We start from the raw sequence: 22,246 nt of genomic DNA, 5'->3' as shown, positions 1-22,246 counted from the left end.
TGTGATTTTCCTTCTTCTCCCAAGCCCACCTGGGCTGCCCTGCTTGCCTCTTCCTTCCATCCCACTCTTCACTCTTGCAGCCAAAATAAGGAAATCAGGTGGTAAAGATTAAAACAACTCCTGAAAGCATCCTGTGCAAGAAAGGAGCATTTAGAAGGCTAAATCCTGCAATCCCCTTATTCCAATTAGGGTCCTTTCTCTTAGGGACCTGGGAGTGATGCAAGGAATCGCCTCCAATCTGCTCTCAGGAGTGGCGTCACCGTCATCGCGTGGTGTGGGCCAGGCTCACCTGCAAACACACCAGAGACAATCCCCACTGCCACATGGCCTCACACAGACACAGGAAGGGGGAAAAAGAATGGGGGAGGTAGAAGTTCCTGAACACCCCGTAAGCTGATTAAAAGGTATTTTACGTAGGAAGGATTTAGCCATGCAGTTCCTAGTACCATCTGACCTCAATAAACTCCCCTGCCATGGGCTGCTCCTGCCATTGCATGGGGCACAGCCTGTGCTGGGCTCCCCAAAGGTCAGCTGCACCTGGACCGCTCCATCAGGACTTGGGACACCATTGCTGGACGTGTGGGGCATGACATAGTCCTTCCACAGCCTTTTCGGCCTGGCTTGACCCTTGTGCACTTTGCCATCCCAAAGTCATGGAGCAGAGGCTGTAAGATTTTGGGATGTGTTTTGGCCAGCTAAGGTGTCTCCATGAAGAAAAGCAGCTCCAGCAGATCCTGGGGTCTGGATTCTGGACAGGCTGGCAAGGACGGGGCAAACTTTGTAAGGACTGCCCTGAATAAACAGCAGCCCCAAAGTCTGGATGGGCTTTCCTTGTCCAAGGCAGGAGCAACGATGTCCACGTGACAATAGCAGCATTTATCCAGCCTGTTCTTAATGCTCTCTGGAGGGGGACACTGAATGCATCCACACTGCTTCTCCAGGGAAAATTCTTTTCTGATCTCCTGTATCAATTACTTTGAGGGGTTAGGGAATTTCTCCCCTTCAGAACTCAGAATGACCCCTCAGAGCTCTGAGTGCTGGTTTTGGAGAGTGCCTGCATCCTCCCTGTGCTGTGGGCCAGGATAGGTAGCTCTGTGATGAAATCCTCTCTTTTCCAAAATGCAGTTTCTTGTCTTTACCTCCAACGTCATAAAAAGCCAGGCTCACATGCTCTCTCAAGTATTGCCAAATTTGGGGCTAAAGCATTCAACATGGTTCTAAGATGCTGCCTTTCACACTGCAGATTTGGTGACCCCTCCCACTGTAAAGAGGAGGAAAAAGACCTTCCTCAATTCTATTCTCGGCTCGGCTCTGACGCCTTTGAGACAGAGCAGTGACCAGAACCTGGGTGTTGAAGGGGGGTGGCCCCTGTGTTTCATAATCTTTGCTCTCTGTCGGCACAAGGGTGTCCCCAGCCATCAGCGTGGCTACTGGGAATAGCCCTGGCACCCATGGCAACTGGATTTACTTAAGGCATCCCATCACAGGTCTCTCCACGCTGGGCACGTCAGTCGGTGTCAAGCCTAAGCACAAGAGACTTCACAAAGATCCTGCTGGCTTTACACCTGGCAGCGTCCCCAGGGCAGCTCAGGGATGGCCCCAAAGCTCACCAATCCCTTCTCCATCCTGTCCTGGGGCATTTCTCCCTGCTGTCTTCAAGGAGTGTGGTTGCATAGCCTCAGCACTCCTCAGTGTCACCCGTTTGTGGCCCTTTGCTAAAATCCTGTACAACACTTAAGTGCCGTGGGCAGGTCAGTCAGGGAGCTCGGGGCTGGGATCAGTCCAGCCCTGACTTCCTGCACCCACAGGCATGGCAGTGGTACAGGAGCCATGGGGATCAGGTGAGGCCACTCATTTTCTGTATCATTCTTAGAGCCAGAAAAAAGCTGAAACCTTTTCTCTGTGGTGTTGCTGCACAGAGATGATGGGTTCGATTCCATCTAAATGGGTTTAAATTTAATCCTGCTTTGTGCCTGCTGGATGGGGGCAAGGGGAATCTCCACTCCCCTGCTGGGGCTTGGAGTGTTCACACAAACGGAGAGTGGAAGAAGCAAGGTGCAAATTCACAAAGCTCCTTTCGGCTGATATTGTTAAACAGGATTCTTTATTACTCCTGTTTCCATAGTGTCTCCATAATGATGAGAGTTTGGTGTTAATTCTGGTTAAGGAGAATCAGATGTTGTTTCAGGACTGAGGATTTGGGTTGGACTCTGGTTTGCTCCATTATAAATTTCAGCTTGCAAATGCTTTTGCATTCTCTTTGTGGCCCTGAATTTCCTCATCAGGGGCCTCCCATCAGAGCTGCATTGGAGCTCGAGCCCATGGCTGGCACCTGCCCCAAGTTGCAGCAGTGCTGGACGTAGCCACACCGTTTTTTACCCCATCACCTTTTCACTCTGCCCTTGCTGCTGCAGGCAAACCCCGTTTGTTGTCACAAAGTGGTTGATCGCGTTGCTTATTTCATGTTCTTACAATCTCCAGAAGCTTTTAGAGTCCTGTTATTCACCCTCTGCTGCCATCGTGGGGCCACTTTGTCATTCCAACCTCTTCTCTGTCCTCGTCCAGATTCTCATGGCAATCTGAGATTACCCAGAGTTTGGGGGCATTTCACACCCGCTGAGGTTGTTTGCAAAGGAAGGAAAATCACTTTAGTAATTTTCAGCTCCCTCCATGTTGTTCAGCCTCTTTTATGAACCCGAAGCTGCCACCACCACTGCAGGCAGAAGCAGAGGCACAAGGCTGCAGCTGGAGAAAGCAGGTACAGAGAGGAGAGGAAAGTGGCTGGGAAATGCCTGGACCAGTACAGGACTGACCTGCGCTGTCCCAGAGGAGGAATTGGGCTCCCCTGTCCTAGTGCTGCCCATGGCACATCTCAGTGCTCCAGCCCTGGAGCGAGACCTGGAGTGTCCCTGCTCTTTTCCCCCTCCCTGCTGCAGGGCTCCGGCTGCAGCCTGCATTCACAGGCTGAGGTTCTGCTCATCAGGGCCTGGGGTGTTCTTCCAAGGGAAAGGTACAGGGAAAATCTTGTCCCTCCCTGTCCTCTTGTCATGGGGACACCCTCTGCTTTTGAGAGAAAAGGAAAGATAAGTAGATAAAAAGTGTAATACAGCTCCAATTTCTCCAGTTGGAAGATTTAAAAAATTATTTATGGTGATTATTCCTTCTAAGCTACTTTATACAATATAAAGAAGGAGAGAAAGGGTGATCCTATTTTCTTCCTCCATTTCCATGTCACCTTTAGCTGCAGTACTTGAGACCAACCAGTTCCAAACCCCAGCAATGGCAGGGAATATATTCAGGATGTTTTCCATGCATGCATAAGTATGCTGGTTTTTTAGATGCTGTGACAAAATTTGTACTTGGCAGACCCTTCCCAGGTGGAACCACAGCTCAGAAGGTGTTGTTCCCTCATGGAAAAGTCAGCCCTGATGCTACTGATCAGGCAATGCTTGCCCTAAAAAGCGACACGTCGTTCAGCCAAATCACTGGTACACACAGGGACTCACCGACAGATCCTGGCAATTGCAAACACAGCCCGAGCCAGGATGAAAAGACAAGAACAGAAGATTAAGCTCCTATCAAGAGGTAATTAAAGCCAGGAAATAACGATGACAATCGTAGCAAATCAATTGGTACAGGGATGTTTGCCCAACAAATGTCATTATAGGCAGAAACAGGAATTATTATCCATCAGCAGAAATATTCCATCAAATTGCTTTGAATGACCCGATCAGGTAATTAAAAGGACATTCCAACCCCGCTGCATTATTTGCTGTTAATCATGATTGCTCATATCCATATCTTTATCCAAATAATTGCTGCTGATAAGGCTGCAGATTTATAGGGGTCCCCGAGAGGAGCAGGCAGTGGAGCATCAGCTGCGAGCCAGGAGCGACCAGGGCTGGTGAGTCCCAGCTGGGGTAGGGGGGCTGCACGTGCTGCCTTCCCCCCTTTCACTTTGTGGGGCTGGATTTCAGACCTCCGTGATGCCTCACTGAGCCACTGCCACGAGGCCATCCATGTTCTGAGCTGCAGGGCTGGAATATGGGGGATTGGATTTCCCTCCTCAGGGCTCCCAGGCTGGCTTGGGGCGTAGTTCTTTCAGCTGAAGGTCCCAGCTGGCCAAAGAGTTTGCGGTCATCGAAAACCAGCATCAATGGGGAGGAAATGAAAAGCTTGGAAGTATCTTAAGAAGGTTAAACAGCCCTTCTTTGATGACACGGGGGATCTACCTGCTCCTTGTGGTCTGACTAATTTAAAAAACAATGCAATCATTATTGATAGGCAGGAGAAGTTCCCCAACAACCATCACTGCTTCTGGGAACTTCAGCAAGCAAATATGGTCTACCCAGGGGAGACAAAATTATGTCCAGAAAGAGAAAAGAGAAGTTGATCACCAGATTAGCAGCTAGAAAGGTTATGAAGAGAGGGGAAACTCTGGAGCCAGGGATGGGCTTTAAAATGGTCTCTTAAATGTGGTGCTCTCAGAGAAATGCCAGCCCAGGGGAGGCCAAATGCTGAGGTGAGATCCTGGGGTCAAGGCAGTGTGTGACAGCTGTTGGGCAGATGGAAGGACAGGCTCAGGATCCAGGTTCCCCTTGGCCAAGGATGCTCTGGTTTTGGTGGCTGTTTTCAGCTCCTCCTGCATCCCAGGACTGTGGAGTCTGCCTTGTTTGAACTCCAGAAAGAGTCTGGTCTTTGAAATGTCCTTCTTGTTTTACTATTCCGTCCCCTCAAAGCTGGATCAGGCAGGGGTAACACAACACTAAAGCTCAAAGTGTGTGTGAGATGAAGCTTATGACTCCTTCATCCTCTCATCTGTTTGCTCTGCAGCCCCCTTAAATATTTGCCCTGTGGTTTACAGTGAACAAATTTCTGTATAAATTCCCGCTCTTGTTCTTTCTCCTTGTGCCTCTTCTTATCTTGCAGCACCTCCAGAGCAGCAAACAGTCCCAGAAGGGTGGCTAGAAAGTGTTCAGAATTCTGTGACAGTCCTGTCATGTTCTTTGTACTGTTTAGCTTCAGAATAAAGTAAAAGCCAAAGGGGAGGACTTTGATTTGGGGTTAGCAAGCGCCGTCTGAGAGTTTGCAGGACAGGGATGAAGGTTTGCTTTTTTGCAGGAGGAAGGCAAAAAATAAAGTAGTGTATTATAAATTACAGGAAGAGCTGCTGCGTGATCCTTGAGGAAGGGTGAGCACCTGGAAATAAAGGGGGAAACAACCTGGGAATAAAGGGGGAAAACACGCAATGGCTTGTGATAAATGAAATGTACTTTTCTTTTTATTTCAGTAAGAGAACAAAATAGGAGGGTGTGCTGCGACTGCAAATGTGTGTTATTTCGATTTTCCTTCTTGAAGGACTGGAGGATAGGTAGATATGAGCACACATATGAGCCCTTCCCTTCCTCTGTGTGCGGATGAATTTTATTTAGCACACGTAATTTTTTTTGTCTGAAAGCCCCTTGCAGATATCTCCAGGTGTTTATCTCTGCTGGCAGAAATTCCTGCCTCATTTAATTACAGTGGTGGTGTTTCCACAGCCCTGTCTCTGTGGGGCACATGAACTGCACCAGGCACACACCAACGTCATTTGTCCTGCTGCTCACAAAACCTTGCGCTTTATTTCAGGAGAGAACATGGTTTCCATGATGACAACTCTGTGGCAAGTAATTATTCCCATGATTGTCCTGTCCCACTTCTCAGCATCTTTGCCATCCTGGGAGAGGTAAGCAATTCTTGGGACTCTGCCTCCCTTTTCTCCACGGTTTTTGTTCAAAGAGCCTGCTAGCTGTAAACCCAGCCTTTTAGCTGCCTTCCTGAACTTGCATCTGCTTGCTTGTGGATCTTCTTCTTCCCTAAACAGATTGAGTTAAATGAATCCAAATACTGGAAATGTTTTTTTCTTGCTTAAGAATGGGAACGTTAATTTGACTTAATTCAGGAGAAGATTTGTGACCCCAAAACAAAGACACTTTTGAGTCTGTTTTTCTGCTGTGCACTTACACAGCCTGAGAGAGGTGAAAGTTTCTGTTTCCAGTAGCCCGGTCCCATGAAAACATGACCGGAAATAGCCAACCCTGTAAGTTCACCAAGGGAGTCACCTGCAAGGTGACTTATCTAAGCCCTTATCTAAGTGCTCCTCAGCTTTGTGTCTCTGGGTGTTCGTTTGTTACCGCTCCAGCCTCTCGCCCTACTCTTTCGTGCTGAGTCAGCAATAACCCCACATTCCCACATCCCTGTGGCAAGGTGATTACATCAGTCAAATCAAGAGCAGGTCGTTTTCCTGTGTGATGTTTAACAAAGATACATTTTAAACTCCTGTAAGGTTTTTCCTTGTTTTGTGGAACTTTGCCCGTGTGCGTTTGGGACTCTCTTGTCTTGAGGCAGGAGTGTTTAATGCCTTTTCTTGGGCGGTTCTAAGCCATACCTTCTGACCCCCCTTCGCTGTTCCACCGGGCAGGTCGGAGCGCCGCGCAGACGGGCTCTTCCACAGCGAGCTCAGCAAGATGAACGACAACGCCTACGTGCGGCAGCTGGTCAAGAACCTGGTGGGCCTCAAGGACAGGTGAGGAGCAGCCACATCCACCCTCCTGGGGCAGGGAAGTCTCCAGCGGGACATGCTGCACTGAGGGGCTGCCCGTGGCGCTGAGCTCCCCAGCTGCAGAGCCTCCCCGGCGCCGGCGGCCCAAGATGAGGAGGAGAAGGGCAGGGGTACAGGGCCCGTAGAGGTGGGAGGAGAGGCATGGCTGTGCCGTGGCTGGGAGGAGCAGCCACTGTCCCGTGTTGTCCCCACACAGGTCCCAGAGGCACTCGGATGGGCTGTTCACCAGCGAGTACAGCAAGATGAGAGGCAACGCCCAGGTTCAGAAGTTCATCCAGAACCTCATGGGTCGCAAGCGCAGGTGAGAGGAAACCTCAGGTGTCCCGGTCCCCAGGCGTGGCTCTCACTGCCACACTGGGCCAGCAGCCCCCGCCGAGGCCACGTCTGCGAGCACAGCAGCAGATACAACACAAGGTGCAAATGCTGCTCTGAAGTGTTTATGGTTACACTATTGGTGTTTTGGAGGTTTTAATTATTTTTAATTTTCTTTATCTAAACCAGCTCTCCTGGCCCGGTCAACACAGATGTGCAGGGGGGAGAGGGAGTAAACAACCCTGAGGAACTCTGCTTTCTCTGGTTGTACCAGAGCTTTCTGAACACCAGGTAGGTGGGAGAGATTGGTCACCTCTGTGGCCCTGAGCCCCACAATGCTGGAGCCAAAAGAGGACTTTCATGAGCGGCCATAGAAAAGTCAGTCGTTAAAAATAGTAAAACCCAGGGAAGCAAAATAATATCTTTTCCTAATCATTTCCTAAGAGTTGTCATTCTGGATTGAAGCAATTATTCGTCCCATTAGGAAATGTGATCTGATGGTTAAAATTGAAAGAAAGCCTTTGCTACCCTGTCTGGATTCAGCTGCTGATTCAAACACACACCTCAGGATGGGTCGTCCCACACCTGGGTATTGTCTTTTCCAGTGCCCAACAACTTTCCCTTAGACATCGAACTCTTAAATCACTATAATTAGGAGGAATAACCTGGCCCTTAGTACCTCTTGTGTCCACAGTGGGGGTGAAACACCACTGTGCATTTGTGGAGTGCCTGGCAGCAGGCAGCCACGATCCCTCTATCATACACCTGCTCCTTGGAGTCATCTCTGAATGTCACAAGGTGGCCTTGTCACACTTCCTGCAGTCCATGCTCCTGGGAATAATGAACTATCCTTCATTTTTCCCTTCCCACAGCTGCTCGGCCAGAGATGCCAGGGAGGCTGCTGCCATTACCAGCCAGTACGTTTGCCCTTTCGCTAAGCAGCTGGTTGCAGACACGAAGGAAGAAACAGATGGTTCTGAGTGAAGGTGAAGGGAAAGAAACAGCCAAGGAGACAGCTTTGCACATGTATGGCCTTGAAAATAAACAGGGAAGCTCTTGCTTAGGAAAAACTCTTGAGATAGGCAAATAAATAAAAATAATCCTGGAAAGCAGTCAAAAGCCGATGAAACCTCTGAGATTATCCGAAGTTAAATGTACGTGGGTGTGAACTGCTGTCAGTAGATGGAGCCTGGGTAAAGCACATCCCTTCCACTCTGTGCTGGCATCTGGCTGCCTGCTGCTGATCCCAAATAAAGATGGTTAGCTGTGCCTGTGCCTTGGCTGCTCTTTGGGAATAAGGGTGGTTCCATTACGAGGCCTTGGATCATTAGAAATGCTGGGGAGGAGCATTCTGCCAGGATTCCCCTACATGAGGCATGGTGGGACACGTGGCTGGGAGTGGGGAGTGCCTACAGTCCAGCTGTGCACAGAGGTCAGAATCAGGGCTCCATGTAGCAAGAACAGAGCCAGATGTTAGGTTTTATGGCAAAGAAATGTTCTGAGAGCTACACAACAGAGATGCTCCCTGTAAACTTTGTTTCTGCTCCATTCTGCCCCTGGAGCTGATGGCCCGGCTTTGTCAGAGCCACTAAAGACAAAGCTCCACAAGGAATCATTTGTTCCCACCACTTAATGAGTTTTATGTGCTGTCCCCATGCCACATAGGCAGATTGCCCCCCTTTGATGGAACAGCCACTCCAGCTTTCCTGTAAAACCAATGGATTTTGGAGAGCAATTCTAAAATAAGGATCTTCGCCTGCGATCCTGTGCTGAATGCAGTCCTGCCCAGCCCATGCTGCTCCAGCAGTTTTCACCATCTGTGATGGACCTGGCACCTGCAAAAGGAGCCGTTCCCACTCAAATGCTCACCTAAGCACCATTCCCTTACTGAGGAGCTGAACAAACCTTGGCAGTTGTTCATTTTGGTCCATAGGAAGTCTCTGCTAGGAAAGTTTCCTTTTGGAATAGTTTTGGAAGGAGTGTTGACAACCTGGATTTCATTAAGCCTCTAATAACCACCTGGCTGAGGTGCAGCATCCTGAAATCAGAAAGAACCTGAAAAGATCAGTGAGAGCAGAGGTCCCCTGAAAACTTCAGGAAGCTGCTGAGATTCAAATAGTTGAAGATTTCCAGGTGTGGAATCTCCTGGAGGGAGATTCTGGGAAGCATCTCTGCGAGGAGCAGCCACTGGTAGAAGGAGATATGTTTTCCCTACAGAGTTGCTGGGCGTTCCCTGGGCTGCAGCTGAGCCTTGTCACTGCTGGGATCCACTTGTGGGATACAGGCCCCATCTCTGGCACATCAGAAACCAAATTTGCCCCCTTCCCAGTGGGAGGGGCTGGAGTACACAGGCAGCTTCTGAGGTACCAGCCCTTGTCCTTCATGCTCAGCTGGGCAGGGGCTCGACTGTGAGCTCTGAACTGCTTCAAAGATATCCTTGTTTCTGCAGAGAGTTTAGGGTTTAGGAAAGACCCGGCAAGGATTTATGCGTCATCGTGTTCCATGACTGGTAAATCCTTCAATAAGTCATCCAATGGGGCAAAGAGGCAAAGGTTGAACCACGGCAATCCACAGCCAGCTGGTGTTTTTCGATGCCATAAAGTGGTGAACTCAGACAAGGGCACAGGGCAGAACACGGAGAAGATCAGCTTAGTTGGAAAAGGGGATTTTTCAGCAGCTGGCAGCTCACCATGGCTATTCCTCACTGGCTCCTCCTGTCTGCGTTCCTCCTGCTGCCCCTCTTGGCACAGGTTTCGGCACAGGAACCAGGTAAGCTCTTTCACGAGGTCCTGGTCTCCGAGGAAAGTCTCCCCTGGGAGGGGGTGGCCCTGTTACAGGTGGGAGGTTGCTAGGCTCCGAGACAGCTTCGCTCCACAACTCGTGACCACAGCTCTCACCCAACTCCTTCACAATGTGAATCCTTGGGCAATTTTGCATCTTACTTGTGTGTTTTTCCAGGATGTTCTGTCAGTAACAGCAAACCAAGCGTTCCTGAAAATGCATGTCCTTACGTGGTGACCACCATCCACATGGAGCCAGGGTTCACCCTAACAATTGATCCCAATTTCCCCGATGGCCAATTCTTCACCATTGAGGGCTCCGAGCTGTGGCTGACAAAGTGTGTGGACTATGAGGTAAGCCTTTAACTGGCAGGCTGTAAGGTTGGGATGGATAATGCTGGGATGCAATGAGTTTTAACCTGTAGTCTTCCAGTGATTCTTAACCTGTTTCTAAAGGAAATAAGTTTTATGTCAGTTGTGTGAGCTTGGGAGCCTACAAAAAAAGATGGAGAGAGACCATTTATAAGGGCCTGGAATGACAGGATAAGGGGGAGTGACTTCAAACTGACAGAGAGCAGGGTTAGGTGGGATATCAGGAAGAAATCCTTCCCTGTGAGGGTGGGCAGGCCCTGGCACAGGGTGCCCAGAGCAGCTGTGGCTGCCCCATCCCTGGAAGTGTCCAAGGCCAGGCTGGACTGGGCTTGGTGCAACCTGGGATAGTGAAAGGTGTCCCTGCCCACAGCAGGGGGCTGGAATGAGATGAGCTTTAAGGTCCTTTCCAACCCAAATCATTCTGGGATTCTGTCATCTTGTGTGAAGCAGAAAGGCGGTATAAAAGGTCATTGTGTTCACTTAGGTTGCTGCTAAATTATTTTAGCTCCCTGGAGTGCTCTGTTTCAGCCACAGGCATCCTTAAGTTCCCTTTCAATGTAAAAACCCACATTTACTTGAGCAAAGAGCAACAGCCAGAGTTAACACCCTGCAGGTGCCACTGTACTTGCTGCCATAGAATGTTTCTGATTTATTCAAATTTAAAAGAAATCTGTTTGAATTCACCTGAGGTGACAGGGAATGGCAGATGAGCTCTGCCAACATCTTACAGGAATTGCAGGGAGAGAGCCTGGAAGATGGGGCTGCTTTGATGTCATCATAAACAAGATCCAAGCATTAAGGAAAGAAAGGAAAAGCTAGATACACCTGAAAATACGATAAAGCCCAGCAGCATTTCTGAATCAGCACAGTGTGAATTTGGCTCATTTGCTTTAGCCAGAGTTTGCACTCCTGGGCTGTTCCTACAGTGGGTGGGTTTGTTTTTCACGCAGGAAGACCCCGCACTGCTGGTGTACCTGATCTGCAAGGACCCTGCTGGCCAGGTGAGTGCTCTCCCAGTGCTGAGCCCTGAGATACACCTGCTTCCCTCTGCTCTTCCTAATCCCCATGCTGGGATGGGCAGATGTCCTTCTCCTTGTGGACAGACACGCTGCTCTCATAGTCACAGAGAGCGCCAAGGCTCTGCCAGTGGAGGGGAGGTGGGAGCAAGCCCACAATCCCACCCCAGGATGTGGGCTGTCTGCAAACCCCAGCCACATCCAGCCCCCGTCCTTACACCATCCCCTCTGGTCACTCTGCAAAGCAGGATCAGCCCCAACAGTCTATTTTTGGGTTTGATTCTTTGATTTGCCCATTCTGCAGAGTGATTCCTTGGAAATCCTGGTCACCATTCTGAACGAGAACGACAACAGCCCTGTGTTTGCACAGCCAAACCTCGCCAGGGACGTTCCAGAGGTAAGGGGTTTTTGGAAGGGAAGAGGGCACTGCCTCACTGAGTGCTGTGGGACTGAGGAAGGGTCAGCAGGGAGAGGACTTCAATCCATTTCACACAGACAATAGCCACAACAACATGTTTTCTCAGGATACAAAAGTGGACACAACCATTGTAACCCGTGAAGAATTAAGTGCTACTGATGCTGACCTGGACACCATCTACTATGAACTCACTACCACAGTGCAGGTGAGCATCTCTGGGGACAAACAGTAGCTCTGGAGAAGCTGGATTCAGAAGAACCCCAGCTTTCAGGAGAAGGTCACTGCATTTAGCTCTCTCATCTTTTACAAAACCCAAACATTTATTTGGTCAGCAGAACAGAGCCATCAATGCTGCAGGTATAGAATTCTTTTATTGTTCACACTTTTAATGCACTGTATAGATTAAATTTTCATCTAGGATATTCAGAGCCATATGACTCAGGGAAGTCTTGTTGGCATAATCTGTAAACATAACAGGAGACCTCTGTACCTCAGGGAGCTCAGAATTGTGCTGAGTCTGACGGGGAAAGGAGTCCTTGCCCTAACTGGCAACAGCAGCACAGGAAATGGATTGTGCACACAGTTAAACTAATGCCAGCCTAGAGTGCAAGGGCTGGCTGTAAACGAAAATCAAAAGGAAATTCAAGAGAAGAACCAAATGTATGTTTGCATTTTTGAAAAGCATTGTGGCAAGAGCAGACAGTGCCTGTGTTATCTCTACATCCCCAGGGAATTTAAGTGTCTGTGAACAGAAACCACCAGTTTTTCAGCTCTAGAGTCAGACTTTGCATTCACATTGGTGTAAATCCAGAGGGATTTAGAAATTCAGAGGCATAAGATTAAAAGAGAACCAAGGTGAGGAAGGTTATAGAGTGAAATGCAGCGCATGATACTTCAACTTGGCTTTACAGTTTCTTTCAAAGTCCAGCTGTGTTAGGCTAAGGTGGGTGATCGTGCCAGCTCTCAAAGGCTGAGCCATCCTGGACCTTTTTTGTGCATGGAAGTGAGATTGCTTGGCTGTTAGGGACCCAAAATCAAGGATTGTTGGCAACTGGCTAAATGTAGGAAATAAATGAGGTGATTGACTTCATCCAGAAGCTGCCGAGCAGGTGGGCAGGAAAAGCTGGGGGTCTGGGAGAGGAAATTCACAAGAACAAACCTTTCTGCAGTGTGCAGTACCAAAGATTAAGTAGTTCAGACACTCCCACACTGCCCCTCATCCAGGTCCCCAGGATTAAAGGTCCTGTTGGGATGACAAACACAGCAATGAGCAGGATTTGGAATGTGCCTGTGATTGAGTCTGCTATAGGATTTTTCCTTTTCCCTTGCCAGGACACAGACGGTTATTTTGCCATAAGAGGAGTTAATAACCCAGAAATTTATTTACAAAAAGCATTGGACTATGACAAATTTAATTCAACAACGTTGCTCCTGTATGCGAGGGTAAGTAGTTTGGGAAGAACAGAACGCCTCGTTTGCCTGGTCCCTCTTACCTGAAGGGTGAGTCTGGATGGGAGATCTCTGGGATAGCAGGAGGGGGGGGTGTGCATTTGAAGCAGGCTTTCCATCATTCCAGTGACAGACCTGCAGTCAGCCCACCTTTGTCAGCAGAACAAGATAAGCCACTGCTTTAGCTACCCCCACACAGATTGCTAATTAAACAGAATGGAGTGACAATGGCTAAATGGCACCAGGCCACTGCTTTTGGCAGATGAGCCCTTGTTTAGGCAGTGAAACTTGTGTCTCACCGGTGTGCTTTGCCTTGCGGGCAGGACAGGCCTGTGACCAGCCCCGACCACACCAACACGGCCACTGCGACAATAACCATCGTCATCAAGCAGAGTGACACCCGGGCACCCTGGTTCCTGCCCTGCAACCATGTCCACAATGACACCAGCGTCTGCATCAGCAGCCCCTACTCCGGCAGGGTCAACATCTCCGAGATGTCGGTGAGCAGGAGGGCTCAGACAGTGCCCCTGGTGCTGTTCCCAGTGGGAAGCACTGAATAATTTCCATGAGCTCATGCCGGTCTCCAGCTGTAATGCAGATGGTTCAGCAGAACAGGGAGCCTTCATCACGCCCCCGCCCCGAGCAGCACTGCTTCTCTCAGCTCCTACAGCACATCGCAGGAGAGGCAGGAGCTGGAACACCAGCTCCAGGCTGTCTCACCTCCACCCTGTCACAGACCCCTCTCAGCAGCTAATCCCGTTCTGCCCAGGCAGAGCCACTGGATCCACGCTGGGATGGGAGAGCTCCAGTTGCTGATCTGGTGCTGGCTTGTGGTGTGTGATTGTTTGCCTTGCTGTTGCAGACAGACCCGCTCCTCCTGGAGCCAGGACCCCTCTATGCTGTTGACCCTGACTACACCATCAATGACAAGATCATGTACAGTATTGTCGGGGGTGAGTAGACCTCGTCACCTTCCGCAAGGGACATGGCTCATGTCTCCTCTGGTACCTGCCGAGAGCACTTGAGGGAAGGCCTGGGATTTGCCCCTCTGTTTCTGTTACAGAAACATAACTAGATCCACAGAACATTGTGGATTAAGTAGAAGAAACAGACTGTACAGAGAGGAAGAAAAAAAAGATTTACAGTCCCACAAACTGATCTCAATGAAATCTGTTTCAAAAAGACTTTGGCTTTTTTGCGAGATGAGACGTGTTTTATCTTTAAGCTTTTAGAAGTGATTTTGTCAACCTGGTCATGCTACTTTCATGCAGTCTTTGAGCCGAACCTAAAATTCCCACATTATCAGCCTTGTTTCCATTCATTGCCCAGAATTATGTTTTTATTCCCCAGCACATTGCCACTACCTCATCTGCCCTGTTTCAGTCTTGATTCCAAAAGGATCAAGGCAAAGATCATATTGGCCAAGTGGAGTGTTCCTCTCCTTTTACCTATTATGCCTCATGGCACCTCAGCTGTGAATATCCTCCTGATATCAAATGTATTAAAGAACCTGAAATTCCACTGGCATTTGGAAGGAGCGTGGCCTCCCTCCCCACAGTCAATGACTCAGATCCTTGTCAAAAGAGAGCCCACGATGTCTCAGGGTGAGGAAGAGAACTAAAAATTCTGCTTATGTTACAACATGTATCCTACATAGGTGCCTTTAGGATTCTCACACAGATGTAGGAATCTGCTTTCTACCTGTACATAAATACAAGGCTTGTCTCTAGGCTCCCCTTATACTCAGTAGAGAGAAATAAGCATTCCCAGAGCTAAGTGGGAACTGGATGGAGATTTTCTGTCCTCAAACTGCACCAGAAGCTCTGGGCATTTATCGTACCTTAGACTGACAATATGTGGGCCTAGGCATTGGAAATGCAAAGCTTTGTTGTCCTACCTCATTTAATTGGGTTCACACACCTCTAATGTGTCCCTCTGCATCTCTGGCCAGCATTCCCAGCCTTTGGAGCAGCCAGGCAGGCAAGGAAAACAGCTTTTTTTCTTGGGTAAATGGTATTTACCCAAGGGAAATACTTTGAGGGTATTTTCACTGAGACGTGGAAGAATGAGTCTGTGAGCTCCAGGTCACTTCATGGAAGAATCTGATGGTGAACGGTCTTTGCATTTTCTCTAGGGAATAAAGACGAAGTGTTCTCAGTGGGTGCAGACACAGGGAATCTAACCATGAACAAGATAGTGACTTCCCCAGATTCCTTTCTGTTGCAAGTGATGGTAAGTTATGACATTACGGCCAGCCCCCCAGCACAGCTGGATTTCTAGGGAGCAGCAGCCTGGGTTCAATGGGAGTCAATGACCTCAGCAATAACTCGGTGACTCCCCTTCTTTTGAAGGGCCCAGTGTTTGACCTGTGTCTTACACCAACCCACATGCAAAGCTCCTGCAGCAGTTGAGAGTTTCCCCTCAGGTGTGGGTGGTGACAGCAAAGGAATTAACCCTGGGGACATTCTGCTGAGTTGGGAATTGCAACGGGCTTGGGATGGAGCCTGTCCTTTCATGTCTCATCAGGGGCAGGAGAAGTCTGGCATCTCTCTCTTTTTCCCTCCAGGCCACCCAGATCAGCAACATAAGGAAATACTCTGTAGCCACTGTAGAGATCAAGGTCATCAATAAAAGTGATTATCCACCCTACTTCGAGAAGGGGGTCTACAACGGGACAGTGTTTGTTGGGCTGCCCCAGAGAAGCTTCGTCTACCAAGCTGGGGATCCTTCCACCCCTCTGGTGATAACAGCAATGGATAACGATTTCCCTGATGTAAGAAATTAGAAGTGCTCTGTGTTCTGTCTCACTGCTTCAGGCTTAAAGCAGGTTTGGGAAACACAAGGGAGGGGCGATGGGGAGAGGCAAACACACGCTGTCCTCTAGTGTTCTGTGTTATATTCCCTTGGAAATTCCACAGAGATCAGAACCTCTTATGGTGTGATGTAATGGGGAGAAGCTGCTGGACTCCCCTCTTCCAAAGCCAATCCCACACAGATCACTTGCATAGGTGTGTTTTGCTTGGACAAGTACTAAAGCTACCAACACAAGCTGGGTTAAGACTTGGGATTTTTAAAATGTTTTTGTGATACATTCTTGACCTCTGAGCAACAGGGTGAACACAGCTGAGTTCAGCCTTTCTCACCTGCTCAGCCCAGGTTTATTTATTGCTCTCCACACCCGCTCATACCTCAGGTGTTTTGGACAAGTCCTGCCAAGGGGTTGTTGGGAAGATGCACGTAAAGCACAGTGTGGTTTGATCACCCACTCTCTGGCTTTTCAGAAAGTCAACCCCAACATCGAGTACTATCTCAAAAACAGCACCAATTTCACCGCAACGAGGGATGGGCTCATCCTGACCAACAGGGTGCTGGAGTCCCCAGGAACCGTGACCATCCAGGTAGGGCAGCTTTCCTGGGTATTTTGGCAGGGGCGTGGAAAAGAAGGAGGAATTCAAATCCTCTTTTTGCTTGGGTCAAAGAAAGCAGTCAATAACTTTAGACTTGTAAGAAGCTGGATGTTCCCTTTGCCCACGTGCTGCCCGAGGCTTGCCTGGCACAGTGCCGAGCCCTGTGGAGCTGCCTGAGCCAGCGTGCCCACAGCACTGCCGGAGCTCCACGGGCAGGGCACAGCGAGGTACCAACACCTGCTGCTCCTGCCCCACGCCGCCTCAGAACCTGTGCTCTGCACTGTGCTGGGAGCTGAACACACAGCAGGGACGTGGCTCAGCTCATCCATTCCCAGGGCAGGGAATCTTCAGAGCTCTTGTTCCCCTGTGACCAGGCTGTACCGCTGCAGCGAAGGGCTGTGGTGAGGACAGGGACAAGGTACTTTGTCCTCCAAGGGCCCCCACAGACTTTGAGAGTGAGCTGGAGATCTGGAAGTCCCTGAGCCATTTCTCTCCCCTCTTCCCATAGGCTGTTGGAAAAGATGTGTTGAGCCTGCAGGAGGCAAGCACCATAATTGTCGTGGAGGTCATCCTTGCCACAGGTAGGCTGGGGGGAGTCCCTGTTTTCTGCTCTGTGGAGTTGACTGGGAGTCTTTTCTACTTCTGAGGCAAACTGGCCATGATGGGTCACCTGCTGAAGTCTGTGGGCCTGGGCTGAGGCCAGCGCCGTACCTATAGGAGGTTCCGTGGTGGCTTTAAGAGAGAAAACACCCCAACAATATCCTCACAGCTCAGTCACCACACGCCTCAAGGAGCCTCCTGAGACTTTAAGTGGTGCTGTGTGTTGTAGTGTCTTTTCTTGTTGTTCCAAAGCCAAGTCTGGGGTTGGTTCATGCTGGGAAATAACCCAGGATGTCTTATCATGGCAAAGGAGACCTCAGTACATCATTGCTCCTTTTTAGCCAAGCACAGAGAAAACTGCAAGGTTCTTGCCTGTCTTAGGCAGAGCAGAGGGCAGCTGGCACACCCCAAAGCCAGGCTTGCCTATGAGCCAAGGCATTTTCTGCTCAGGTCAGGTCAGGCTCTTTTACACCAGGATTTTATGGTCTTACAGGAGAAACAGCCCATGAGTAATAAGATAGACATGAGGCTTCCTATGTACCCCTCCAGCTACTGTTTAACCTTGTCAGTGTAAAAACAGCTCACACTTCCACGCTGCTGAGAAACGACTCTTAAATTGGTCTTATAAAGAAATTGGGTTGGAAGTTCATGAAGCTTCTAATGCTTTGGATTAAGATGAACCAATATCATCTCAGGATAGGCAGACAATGCCCAGGCTCCACTGGATTCTACACAATGATGTGTGATTGAAGTGATTCCATCGCTTCACCCTCTTATCACCACCCTCATGGGGTGGGAAAAACAAGTGGGCTCCTGGGTGTAAATTCAGATTCCCTAAAGGTAGTGTCACTTCACAGCTAAAAACCACCTAAACTCCATTTAAGGGGACAGCCCCGCTCAGCATAAAACTAGTCCTGGTGTCAGCACACAGAGCTGAAAATGCTCCTAGCATGTACCAACACTTCGGGACAATTTTGAAATGTTGCCCTTGCTGCCCAAGCTACACAAAGCAATGGTGCTTTTGAATGTGCAGAATTACACAGCTCTGTGACTCTCTGTGGGCTCTGGCTCCCCAGGAGACAGGATTAAGCAGCAAAAATTCGCTGAGCTCCTAAATCCTCTCCAAGGTGTTAATGATAAACTGAAGGAGGGAATACTCCCATTTCATTATCATGAACAGGGCAGCAGGAGAAAAAAACCTTGTTTCATTAATCATTAACGAGAGTCACTTACACTACAAAACGAGGCTGGAAAACTTAAAGAATCCCACCACCACCAAGCAAAGCTGAGAATGGTACTGTCTTCCCACTCTGGTGTCAACCTCTGTACAAATACCTGACACTGACCAGTGGCTGGAAGCAGAAGCTGCCCCTGAGCAGGCTGGACAATATTGTTACAGCTACAAAAAGGGAAGGAAAGCTTTCCTTGTCCTGGGACTTTCTAATGCTTTTCCTATTTCCTCTTCTGCTTTTTTGTTTCTTATTTTGATGTGCTCATCTGTATTGGAGGGGATGTTCCAGATGAAAGGAAGCTTTGCATTTTCACACACAGATGGACAAACAAACCTCATTTTTGCATTCTGCTGTATGAGGGTGAAGTGGGAAAGTCAAAGACCTAAATAGCTTTACTCCATGTAGCATCTGCTTGCCTGATGCAGTCGGGTATTTATTAACTTAGTTAAATCACAGGGTAAAAGTCACTGTCCTGTAAATCGCTGCTATTTCCATTTCATGGAATTTATTGGAAATGGCACTCTTCTGTGCAATAAAAAAGAAGTCCTCTGCTTTTAGAACAGCAAAAAAAGAAGGTTTTCTGTGGTATCAGATATATCACTGTCACATTCTGCAGCACAGGATGCTTCCTTGCCCTTCAAACATCGGTCGGAGCTTCTCCCACAGTGAAGGGTTGTGTTGGAAAATGCTGCCTGCCAGTTTTAGGCTTTGTAACACTGGTTTGTTCTCCTCACAGCTGTAACTCCCTCTGACAAGATGTACTCTGCTCAGGACATGGCTATCTTAGGGGGCACGTTAGCAGCACTGCTGTTAGTTGCCTTAGTCTTCCTTGGAGTGCTGGTATGGAAATCCAGTAGATGCTATGGAAAACCTGTCAAATACATGGTGAAGAAAAAGGTAAGTGCCTTGCTTGTACCTGAACTTCTAAGAGTTAGAAAGTGGGATCTGAGGAGGGTTTAAAGTATGGATGGGCTGTCCAAGTACTGCACGTTTGTGTGAAGGTGGTGAATCACTCCCGAGATGAAGTTTGCAGAGGTGGCATCACTTTGGTGGTGTTTGCTGCTGTTCTTTGTGCCCCTGAGGCTGGACCTAAATGGTGGATGATGGCAAAGAGAGCACCACAGCTCCACGGAGCACAAAAGCTGGGATGAATGTGGTACACATTAGGGGTGGTCTCTGAAAAACACCTGTCTGTGGTATAAACCACTGTTCATCCTCCATAGTCAAAGGAGAGGAGAGTCCCTTCATACCTGATCCCAAAGCCTGGGCTCAGACACTCGTCTGCACCTGAGCTATTTAATTTTGGACCTCTCAGGTCCCTGGCAGATCAGTCACTGGGAAGTTTAGGGTGTAATTCATCTGAGCAGATGTTGGTCTGTGCCATCGGCTGGGCCTGCCAGGAGCCTGGACATAAGTCCAGAGCACATAGCTCAGGTGGGTAACAAAAATCCTTCACCCTGAGGGAGGGAAATCCCATTGCAGAGTGGGGAGCGTACGGATCAGTGTGTGGTGCTGGTGCTCAGCCCTCCCGGAGAACAAGCCCGCTTATCTGAGAAAACTCCAGAAATGGAGCCAATAAAAAATGTCTGTTCCAGGGATCTGCATCTTCCCTGGCTTCGAATAGGTCTAACTGCAAACCAAGCTGAACTTTCCTGAGCAGGAGCTCAGTCACTGGAGCCGCCCCTCCCCTCCTGCCCCCCATCTCTTTTCCTGTCACTACAATCACAGTGTGTCTCTCCTCCTGCAGCTCTCCAAGGAAATCTCTGGGGGTCACCAGAACAAATATTACCAGGAAGATGAACAGCCAGATGTGAGCACCAAGCAGTGTGAGACGTCAGAAACCAGCAGTGTCCAGGCAGAGACTCCTGTGCCAGAGCAGCCAGCACTTTCCTTGCCCTCCTCCAGTGCAGAGGAAATGGAGAGTCTCCCAAAAGGCTCCATAGCTTCCACTGTCATCTTCGACCAGGAAGAGAAAGAGGAAGAAAAGGAAGAAGAGGCTGGACAGGAGAAAGAAGTGAAGTCAATCCTCAAGACAGACAGGCACATGGCAGATGATGGCTACAAAGCTGTGTGGTTTAAGACTGATGTGGACCCCGAGGCTGGAGAGAGGGTTGAAGTGATTGAGAACAATGCAGCAGATGATGATGGTGGTGATGAGAGTGACCAAGATCTGCAGAAGAATGAGGAGGAGGAGGAAGAAGGTTCTGACACAGGTGGTCACCACTGGGGGCTGGGAGTGTCCTTTGCCTCAGAGAGCTCATCACCCGCTGCAGCAGAGGTGACAGTCAACACGTCTCACACCGGTGCAGGGACAGATGATTCTGAGATATAATGGAAATTGGGAACATACCCCCAAAAAGGGGACAATCTCAGCTTCTTTGTTGACATGAAGCCCATCTTTCTGCTCAGGGGGAAAACTGGAATGCAGAAGGGTGAGGTTGTCTGTCCTGCTTGTCTGAATGCAGCAAATAAGGCCTGAAGAGATTACAGCTAATTTAACCCTTTCGTGAGACCTTGGACTATCACTTAGGATTTTCAGGGTGAAGCGTTTCATCTTTCCACCTTCCTGCCTGTGCCCCCTGGGCCCCTTGACATCACCTTTCCCAAACTGGCTGCAGGTGCCACTGACCTGGCCTGGCAGCAGCGAGCCCAGCTCACCAGGAGCAGCTGAGCTGCACAGTCCAGCGTTGTTTGGCTCTTCCCTTTAGGGTGCTGCAGCTGGGTGTCAGCAAGTCCCTCTGAGCCTGCAGGTGCTCCTGTGACTATGCAGGAGCTGACTTCAGGGCTCAGCTCCGTCCTGTGCTCCCAGCACAAGCAGCTGGAATGTGCCACCAGGTCCTTGTCCTGCCAGCCAGGAGGTTCCACGCTCAGGACCCGCTGTTTCCTTTGTCACTGCTAAACAAGGACTGATCACATGTTCTTTACTGAAGGACTTTGTCATCAATTTTCTATGTCATAAACCCACTAATTGTGCAGTACTTTAGCTGTCTATCTGCTGTCAGGCAAAAGAGGCTTTTATCCTCTTGGGCCATACCTGTCCCAGTGCTCCCATGCTCAGTCCTGCTCTCCTGTCTCTGAGGAATGCTGCCCTGGCTGCCTGGACTTCAGGAGCTGTGTTTGTGCCGAAGATCAAGCCCAGGACCTGGGAAGCTTCCCTACTTCCTGCAGCAAAGCTGTTTGCCCGGGAATTACAGTGCGATAACGGAGGGCGGGGAGCACGCCCTGTGTTTGCCGTGTAAACAGAGTCCTTCCAGCAGCTTTGGGGTATCTCCAGGAAGCATTTCCCACAGGACTCTGAGAACTCTCCAGCAGCTGCTCACTGCCAACCCTCTGGCCACCAGCAAGGCCGAGCCTGCCTGCCCCCCGTGCTGATGCTGCTGATGGGGGAGAGGCTGGAGTGCTTCTCCTCTGCTCGGTTTCCTTGGTGGCTGTGCCGTGTGTGGTCCATTCCTGTCAGTGCTCTGCTGTCTGTCTGCCTTCCCTCTGCTGCTGTGTACTCTGGGTTTCTGCTGGCACACTGATTTATGAGCTCCCTGCAGCTGCCATCTGTGCTCAGCTTGTGGTGCTTTCCTTCCCCTCACCAGTGTGCTTCCCATGCTGTTGGAATGGGACTGGTCCCATCAAACCAGTCTTTGTTTTCTCCCAGGTCTTCTCAGTGCACACAGCCACAGTATTTGGTGGTTTTCAGCGTTATGGGTGTTTAATTTCAACAGAGATGATGTTTGGTAAATATTGTGTCTGTGGAAGTGGTTGTTGCTGTGAGGAGAACTAATAAAACTTGGCAGCAGGCAGAGCTCAGCTGTTTCCAGCTATTGCCTGTTAAAGCCTCCAGATCCTGTGTTCTTGATTCCTCTCTTTTTGGAAAGAAATGAAGAAAAATATGTAAGGAACAAGAAGAAAATTTAACCTCTTAAGTTCAAGTCCATGTGAGCTTGCACTCCATCTGTTTGGGTTGGTTTGTCTGCTGAGGCTGGGACAGGTGACAGACTTTTTGCATCATTGTACAACAATCATGTTCATTTATAAACATCTGCATAAGAAAGAAAAATGTATGGCTAG

The 22,246-nt window shown here is 49.3% G+C and overlaps 1 protein-coding gene across 1 annotated transcript; it reads left to right on the top strand.

Moving 5' to 3' along the window:
• Window positions 1–8,272: 8,272 nt before the first annotated feature.
• Window positions 8,273–22,018, top strand: CDHR5 (cadherin related family member 5). Its single transcript, XM_042021289.1, has 14 exons — window positions 8,273–9,682; window positions 9,872–10,047; window positions 11,016–11,066; window positions 11,386–11,478; window positions 11,606–11,704; window positions 12,832–12,942; window positions 13,272–13,448; window positions 13,811–13,901; window positions 15,083–15,180; window positions 15,515–15,721; window positions 16,230–16,346; window positions 16,864–16,936; window positions 18,924–19,084; window positions 19,935–22,018. Exons 1-14 carry the CDS (start codon window positions 9,604–9,606, stop codon window positions 20,517–20,519), a joined length of 2,118 nt encoding a protein of 705 aa, XP_041877223.1. The 5' UTR covers window positions 8,273–9,603; the 3' UTR covers window positions 20,520–22,018.
• The last annotated feature ends 228 nt before the right edge of the window (window positions 22,019–22,246 follow it).

This window comes from Corvus kubaryi, unplaced genomic scaffold (assembly GCF_017639235.1).
Source record: "Corvus kubaryi isolate FWS band 111438036 unplaced genomic scaffold, C.kubaryi_AGA036_p1.0 37130, whole genome shotgun sequence".
Classification (NCBI taxonomy): Eukaryota; Metazoa; Chordata; class Aves; order Passeriformes; family Corvidae; genus Corvus; species Corvus kubaryi.
This window is presented reverse-complemented; position numbering and strand designations above follow the sequence as displayed.

Coding starts and splice junctions, on each gene's coding strand:
- CDHR5 (XM_042021289.1), top strand. CDS start 9,604: ATGGCTATTCCTCACTGGCTCCTCCTGTCTGCGTTCCTCCTGCTGCCC. Junction 11,067..11,385: donor GCAAGGACCCTGCTGGCCAG/GTGAGTGCTCTC, acceptor CCCATTCTGCAG/AGTGATTCCTTGGAAATCCT. Junction 12,943..13,271: donor CGTTGCTCCTGTATGCGAGG/GTAAGTAGTTTG, acceptor CCTTGCGGGCAG/GACAGGCCTGTGACCAGCCC.